We start from the raw sequence: 8,578 nt of genomic DNA on the forward strand, positions 1-8,578 counted from the left end.
TCGGAAACAAGTACTAGATACTCACCGGGCCCGTTGATGGTACTGGGCTGAGTACAGCGTCACGCCGATGGGGAGGGGGGCGCTGCACACCTCTCGCGTCGGTCCTGTTTCTTCGGCACTCGGCCCGTTTTCCAGAGTCTAATGAGTTCTTCTGCACTCCCTCGGTTCTTGTCTCTTTCCACTTCGCACGTAAGTCCTCCAACAGTGTTTTAGTGGGCTAGAAACTCTGTTTTACTGAGAGTTAGAACGACCCCTAAAACGAAGCGTCCGCCATCTTGGACGATACCACTACAAGTCAAGAGACCCTGGATGGATTCATTTTAAGGCTACACCAAGTAATTTTTATGGATGACGTCCGCGCGCGCATTGATTTTGGTCTGTTCCCAGAAAAAAAACAAGAATCTCCGCTTCCTGTAACTATGATCAAAGAGTTACGACAGTGCTGCAAATCGAAAGAAACAGGACAGGACAACAACTGCTGTTCAACTTCAACTGATTTATTCAAATTATTGCTTTTTCATGATGAATAAAAGAATTGTTAGTTGTTACACTGTGTTCTCTCATTCAATTTGTGTCCTAACATGTGTCGTCGACTATTATATTTCAAATCTAGGTATCTTGTTTTTTTCGGCCCTTCTTGTTTTTTTTCGCGCTCTCGCATTAGATTTAGGGTCTCCAAAGAACGTCATCCATAAAAATTACTTGGTGTAGCCTAAAAGAAAAAAAAACTGTCGGAAAGTTCGAAAAATGGCATTTTCAAAACAACGAATCGATGGAACCGAATATGATTGTTGGCTGCAGACATCGTGATGAATTCTATCCTCGGTTCCGGATTTACCTGCTAAGACTCTTGTTCTAGCTTGTTTGTTTGTTTGTTTGTTTTATAAGCTTGTAGCTCAGCTTATTAGAAAATTTGTGATTTTGTGACTATTCAGAATTTAGAGGTCACAAAGAAAGTAGATCATGTGCTTCCGACTGCATTGAATTTTATGTTAACAGCTCATTCAATCATTCATTCATTCATTCAATTATTCACTCATTCATTCATCCATTCAATTATTCATTTATCCATTCATCCATTCATCCATCCATTCATTCATTCATTCATTTATTCATGCATTCTTTGGATTGATATTCTTATTATGTAATATTCATTACTTAATTTGGTTGATTTTATTCATGCTGTACTCATTGTTACCTTGGCGGCCAACATATAAGCGTGCAAGCTTTCAGGCACCCTTGCACATCTGTATTATGATATGGACTGCCATCACGACTCGAGACCGTCCAGTCTCGACATAAGCAAGTAAGCAAGCAAGCAATTATGATATTAGTATTGTTTTCAGTTGTTTATTGATGTGTGCTAAATTAATAAATCCATCCATCCATCCACCCAGTTCTGGACCTCTGCTCCGTGGATCGTGACGTCATTCATGCTGTACGAAGCCTCCGGTCCTTTTGTGCACACAAGGTACTTATAAGGGCACGTGTGAACTTTGCACTCGGTCTGTGGTTGGGTGTTTGCTCCCACGTGATTGTGTCGGATGTACATTATCAGCCAAGATAGGCTGCTTATATATCTGTATCTGTACTTAGTGACAATGAGAACAAGTCATTATGCTTGTTCAGCCTAGGCAGCTCTCACTGGTTATGGCTGATCCACAAAAATGCAGACGAACGTACAACTTCTATACATTACCTATGATAAATGGAGTAAAAAATCATTACAATATACATTAGAATACACTACGTAGAACAAAGAATACAATGTATAATCATAATTACAAAACCATAGGAATCAAAAACAGCCATGCATATATAACAATATATCGTCATCATAAAACATGCGGTTGAATCTGGAAGAGTTGAGATTGAATTTGTATATGTAATCGCCGTCACTCAAGAATGATATTGAAAACATGCGAAAGTACTGGCTATTCAACCAGAAAACCGCAGCATAAAGCATAGCTGGACATTCAGAAGCTCAAATAATATCAAAGAAGAAACAAAACAACACAAATAATCATAAACATTATATCTGTTTTGCAGAATTCTTCTGAACTTACTTAGTGAGAAGACGAGCCTCCTGTATACCGTAAACGGAGTTCTGATGACGTCAGTGTTCTTCCTGTGCCGTGTTGCCATCATCCCGTTCTACTGGAGAACCGTCTACACCTTCTACACTCAGGGTTCCTTCCCGGATATCGACCGGCCGGTTTTCTACGTTATGCTGTACGGACGGGTCTTTTTTGACGTGCTGAACGTATTCTGGTTCTGTAAGATGATGCGTTACTTTGTTGGTAAGCTGATCCGTCCTAAGGCAGAGCACCATGATGCGATACAGATATAGATCCTTTGATTCCGTTACCTTTCTCGAAATGTTATGATATTGAATTGCGTGTGTGTGATCAGCATAACTCGAGAAGTCTTCGATGCATCTTTATTGTGCTGGTAGGGGGTGTTAAAACGAAGAAAGGACCCACCATAGAACCTTAAACAGTTGATAATAACTGTATGTAATTTAAAAGTGTAGTGGAACATTTTAATAGCCAAATCTATAGATACAAGAACCCGAATGAAGAGCAATACTTGAACTTACCAATATAAGCTTTTTCTTTTTTTATATGTTTTAGGTTTCTCCATGTAGACAATAGTTATCGTTCTATTAGTCCTTTTAAAAGCTAATCCGCTCTTGTCTTTATCCGTGTCTTTGCGAGACAAAGAGCCGTTGTGTTTTATTCAGCAATTGATTATATTCTACCACATTGATACACACAGTAATACCACATTGCATCGTTTGAATTATGTGACGTCACGCCTTCCCTGCCATCTCTCTTCCTCAGTTCGTATCTAAGTAACCCTTAACTCCGACACCCTTTTGAGCGGCGTCTAATGGTGACCTTAAGATGTATCTTTAAGAAGCTATAAAAGACTATATTCTAGGGGGAGATAACCCTTATTATATACAAATAGGTCAATATATCAAAGAATGTCTAGACCTTAGAGCAAATTGTGTAAATGATTTGTTGGACTTGTTGATTTACTCATATCTATTCAAATAACCGGTTCATTCATGCAAACATTCAAAACACTGTGCGAAAGAACTGTGTGACCCCTGATTTTCAATCCTTACGACCTGGCACGAAATGGACTATGAGTATGGATACGATTTTGTTATTTGACGCACATATATTCTGTTAAATAAATGTCAGTGCATTGTTTGTGTATGTGTACCTAAGGCCTCCCTACAAATCAGTGCCAAGCCACAGAGTAGTAAGTAACCCTAGTAAAAGAATACAGAAATAGATAGATAAATATTCATTTGTGTATAGATTACCTTATTTGTATCCTCTTGACTTTTTGAAATTCTTGTACATAGAATAATATGCTTGATGCAAGATAAATTTTCTTAGTACAAGAAAAAAAAAGGAAGAATACGAAAAATAAGAAAAAGCATTTTTGGTAGTGTATGTATAGCTGTAGTAGACTTACGAAAGTCGCTGTACTTTTGCTGTAATTTCTAAGACTTCTTACTCTGTTCTATACTGGTCTGATCTGATGTCGTAAGCAGTCTGCTGTTGCGTTTCGGACACACGATGATGCAGAATGCCTTTATCATTAGCGAGAACCAATAAACATTCAGCATGTCAAAAACCACCCTCCCATAGAGCATGAGGTAGTACACAAAGGCGTCTATCTGCGGGAAAGACCCGTCCGTGTAGAGCAGGTAGACGGTTCTCCAGTAGACCGGGATGATGGCGACTCGGCACAGGAAAAACACAGTCATCAGTAGCAGCCCATTGACTATGTACAGGTTGGTCTTCCTCCAGCCTAACTTGCTTAATATGGATCTGTAAAGAAATAAACGAAAATCGTTTAAGAAAAAGAAGAAAACGAAGAAATAGGTTATAAATTTAACATTTTAATGAAGGGTAGCGAGGTTCAAAAAGACGAAAAAAATACGAAACCTTGACGCAGGCCACTCAGATGATGAGGAGACCTAATCAAATAACAAGTAAGTAGCGAGGTTCATTTAAAAGTTGATAAAATTCGACCCTCCTCGCATGGACAATTCATGAAATGTAGATATTAATACGGTTGAATGTTGTATTGGAGTATGTAAGCCTTGCAATTTCTGTTTTTGCTTAATACTTTATGATGATATTAGTACCTGAGATGCACAAAGGGAGTTGAGGCCTCATAGTACAGGAACGTCGACATGATCCATGGGATTGACGTGTAGATCTGAAGAATAGGAGCTATCCGTAAGTTTTCTCCACACACACACACACACACACACACACACGCGCACACACACACACACACACATACATATACACACACACACGCACGCACACAAATGCGCACACACACACACACACACACACGTACACACACACACACACTCTCTCACACACACACACACACTCTCTCACACACACACACACACACAAACGCGCGCACACACACACACACACACAGACCAAAATAGAATAAAATAAAAGTTAACATTAAGGAATGTTTAATTCATAATAATATGCTAAACTCTCTTCCAACACTAAGGTATACACAGGGTCAACTTTTCGACGACCACCGTCGCCTTCTTCAGGACCATCATATACCTTTATGTCGAAGAAAGGTTAGCATTGTAATATGGTTACTTCCAACACAGATGCACAAATGATTTACCATGATAACGTTTGATATACTTTACTACAGGTCTGTCCCCAATTTTCTTAGTTTTTGTTCCGTACCGATCCTGCCAGTCCACAGAGAGTCCCCACAAAATGGTGCACAAAAAACACCTTACTGGCGAGAACTTCATACCGCAGCATCAGAACCACATCTGCAACATCAGATATAGTAATCATAATGGTTTATTTATTTCTCATACAAAGAGTGAAAGAGTGACAGGGCCTCTTTATGGACCCTGAATTCATCTGGCACTTCACGCGTAACAGAAACACACCCTATACAAGATTCAACTATCTTGGTAGAATTGAAATTGAAACAAATCCTGTACTGGAAATTCCAACAATCGTGTATTTGCTTCAATAGGAAAGGCCAGTGTACCTACCGGCAAGGGTGTAACCCAGGTACCCAGCTATTCCGTGGCGCAGGATGAGGCAGTTGTACCTAAACATAGGAAAATTCATTTAATTCTTACATTCGCCGGGAAGGTTATGTCCTGGGTAGCGTTTGTATTTATGTATGTGTGTGTGTCTGTGTGGATGAACAGCATAACTCAAAAAGACCTGAATGGATTGCATTGATATTTGGTATGTGGGTAGGTCTTGATAAGACCAAGAAAATGTTTAAATTTTGGGCCCCCTAGCGGCTTTTTTCGGCACTGCAGTGGAACTTCTCACTTTGCTATCTCTTGTTCTGGAAGAGTGGACAGTACTTAAGTTATCGCAAGCGATGAGAGCGGCAGAGGACAGAGTGATATGGAGGAGGATAGTGGAGAAGCTAGTCATTCCCTTCAATGAAACGCCCCATGCGGCAAGAAATAGCTCTGCAGCCATTATAGATCTAAAGAAGCAAGCAGACGGACTACCGCACTAACTAAGTGCGTTGTGCTAGTGTTTGAATGTGGTGGTGAGGACTATGATGAACTATTTTGTTGTTTTCATTGATTACCCTTTCTTGAAAATAATCTAGCACCGATATAATATGTCAGTATTTTCATACATAGGGTCGAATATTTTGCCATTTATATTTTCAATCAGTAAATTAATAACTGAACGAACAGACTCTTTTTACACAATCAAGTGATTTATTCCACCGACGTTTCGGCGGACATCTTTTACCTTCCTCAATGCAATTCTGACTGGTTAATACTGAGCATACAAATGTAATTTGCGTTTGGGAACGCATCTATAAGCAGCGACACCTGTGCTGCAGTGCAATGTGAACATCAGTACATGAATAACATCACAAAATGAGTACCTGACACGACGTGGATAGATTTCTGGGTCGAAGACAAATGAATAAACCCCGACCGCTCCCACGGCAGTGTTAATGATCACAGACTTGAAGCTGAGAACGGATGAAATGATGATATACAACTTGAGTCAACTATCACGTTGTCTTAGATATATATATATAAATATATACATGTATATTGCAGATTTGTAAAAAAAAACGTGTATATCATATAGCATTTATTAGTGGGTTCATAATTAAAACGATAAAGGGTAAAAAAAGCGGAATTGAGAAATCAAAATTAAATGTCACAGAAGAGAAATGACAACGTACTCAGTGTCAATGACTATCTTTTTGTCCGGTTCCAGCTGTCCGTACTGCTTGGAGAGGCGGCTGAGGATTCTTGGCGCCACCGCAAAGATACACAGCGAGAGGACGAAACTTGCCAACCCGGCCAGGAATATGGACACACTCTCGTCCATCTTTATTCAAGCTAGCCTGGAATCCGAACCTATTAAAGCTCCCTAGGCTCCTCTCGGCAAATAGGAGACTCGGGGGCTATAATAAGTTTGGATTCCAGGCTATTTCTCAAACTGCTGACGAAGGACACGGTTTGAAATTATAGTCTATGAATAAAGGTGTTGCAGACCCTGTAGAAGTAAACCCAAAGTTTGGCAAAGCCTGTACCCAAAAACAATAATGGTTTTCGGCGGCAAATGTGTTGATGTTGGCACATAAGCGCACAGAAATCCGCTTGTGTTTTTTCCAGACATTTTGACAGATTAGCCGAGGAAGTTCGGTGAGCGTCACTTTTCCCCTTAGTATATCGCCAGGTATACTGTGTTAAGTGCATTTCCCAAGGGCACAACGTCGGGGCATGGCAAACTATCGAACCCGGAACCTCTGGTTCTGAATCGAACGCTCTAACCATTACGCCGCACCGGCGCTATGTACATGTACATGATTGTACAGTATATGTTTAAATTTATTGGAACGAAGAATGTTCTGCACTTACAGTACTCCTCTCAAGTATGCTAGAATTCCCCAAAAGTGTCGTGCTCAGGTGCAGTAGCTGACCTCTCATGTAGTTTTTGGCAAGCTCAGGAATTTGTCTTACACCGGAATCTTTTAGACCGATAAGGATCTCAAACTCACGGCGTCTTTGTCACGTCCAGAAGCAGGGTCACCACACTTAACTACGAACGCTACGCACCTGTGCCTATCCTCCAACGTCACCCCACCTCCATATAGTTGCAGTAGCCATTAACGAATTGTTAAAGACCAGGCAAAATCACTATCATAGCCTCCATGTTTACAAAATGGCGCGTTCTGTAAAACTCGTTCAACAACTTTATAATTGGGATATGGCTTTATCCGGGTCACTAAAGCCCTGTTCGGAGTCCGTTCGGCTCTTTTAGATTGTCGGTCCTAACTCGACAAGCGAACCACTTTTCGTGGACGGTATAACTGAGGGAATCGTATGATTGTGCTTTTTGGTACGAAATGAGTTTACCCATAGCTAAATTTTTAATTCGCGTTGGTAAAGTCTATTCTGAGGCAGAATTACTGTGATATATTTTCAAAGGAAACTTAGACCTACCCAAATGTTCGACTTACCGGCATTCGACCTCGCTGTGACCTACGCTGCTGCTGTCTAACACTTGATTTCATAATTAGAATATTCTACAAAATGTAAAGGTATGATTGAAAGCACACAAAGCGTAAAAAGGTACGTTCTTTGTCTGCGAAATGTGTTGAGCGCTCTGGTCAATTTTTGGTCACAGAGAAAGCGAGGCGAGGTCGCCGTCCTAGTGGAATGAGGTTGTAAATAACATATGTAGAAAATGAAGACTCAATCTAACCACGACAGCGTCTAAGACCGATTCCAGCCGGTTTTACGAGTTCCATTATGACGTTTTAATAAAGCATGACCCTCATAATGCGGGCAAGATTCTTTGAATCCGCTGGATTATTACCATAAGCCACATAATTTGCCGCAAATGGCATCTTTTTTTATTTCGCCGCAGTAATAGACCCATCTCCATTTGTGCTTTGACGATGCAATTCCCACTAAATTTGTTACTCGTGTCAGCTGTATTCAGAAATATATCCTGTCATACTTCTTTGTCATAAGCAGTGAGACGCCGTTCACAGCAGGTTATAGCTAAACTACAAAATTGCATGCATGGACGAATCTGAAACTGATACATGTATCCAATATCGCAGCCAATTGACATATTGATAAAATGTTCCCTAATAGGACAAGAAACAGGACTAACTGACTAGTGAACACTCTGTTGATAACATGTTGGACGCGAGAGTCTCAAATTATGTAAATATTGCTGTCTTTCGATTGTTGACGTAATCATTACATTGTGTTCTTCATTACTAATATGTCTACATTACAAGGACAACTTTAATCATTCTTATCTATTCATCAAACATAAATAAAGGTCTCTATATTGAGAAACAAATTGTTTTCACACTCAAGAAATTTCACTCACCAAAATTTTCAACTGAGTCACCCGGTCTTCATCAGCTATCTGACCCAAGTGCTGTAGTCACGTGATGACGTACGTGTGACGTCAGCACTGGGTCAAAGGTTGTCGGAAGTCGGAACCGCCCCCCGTCCCGGCTGAAGGGAAGGTTGGTG

The 8,578-nt window shown here is 40.3% G+C and overlaps 1 protein-coding gene across 1 annotated transcript; it reads right to left on the bottom strand.

The window, feature by feature from the left end:
- Window positions 1-2,723: 2,723 nt before the first annotated feature.
- LOC136424487 (TLC domain-containing protein 4-B-like) lies at window positions 2,724-7,254 on the bottom strand. Its single transcript, XM_066413097.1, has 7 exons — window positions 7,139-7,254; window positions 6,259-6,423; window positions 5,950-6,039; window positions 5,078-5,136; window positions 4,755-4,846; window positions 4,172-4,245; window positions 2,724-3,851 (listed from the first exon to the last, which is right to left on the bottom strand). Exons 2-7 carry the CDS (start codon window positions 6,405-6,407, stop codon window positions 3,521-3,523), a joined length of 795 nt encoding a protein of 264 aa, XP_066269194.1. The 5' UTR covers window positions 6,408-6,423; window positions 7,139-7,254; the 3' UTR covers window positions 2,724-3,520.
- Between the last annotated feature and the right edge of the window lie 1,324 nt (window positions 7,255-8,578).

The sequence above is a fragment of the Branchiostoma lanceolatum genome, chromosome 18 (genome assembly GCF_035083965.1).
Source record: "Branchiostoma lanceolatum isolate klBraLanc5 chromosome 18, klBraLanc5.hap2, whole genome shotgun sequence".
Taxonomy (NCBI): Eukaryota; Metazoa; Chordata; class Leptocardii; order Amphioxiformes; family Branchiostomatidae; genus Branchiostoma; species Branchiostoma lanceolatum.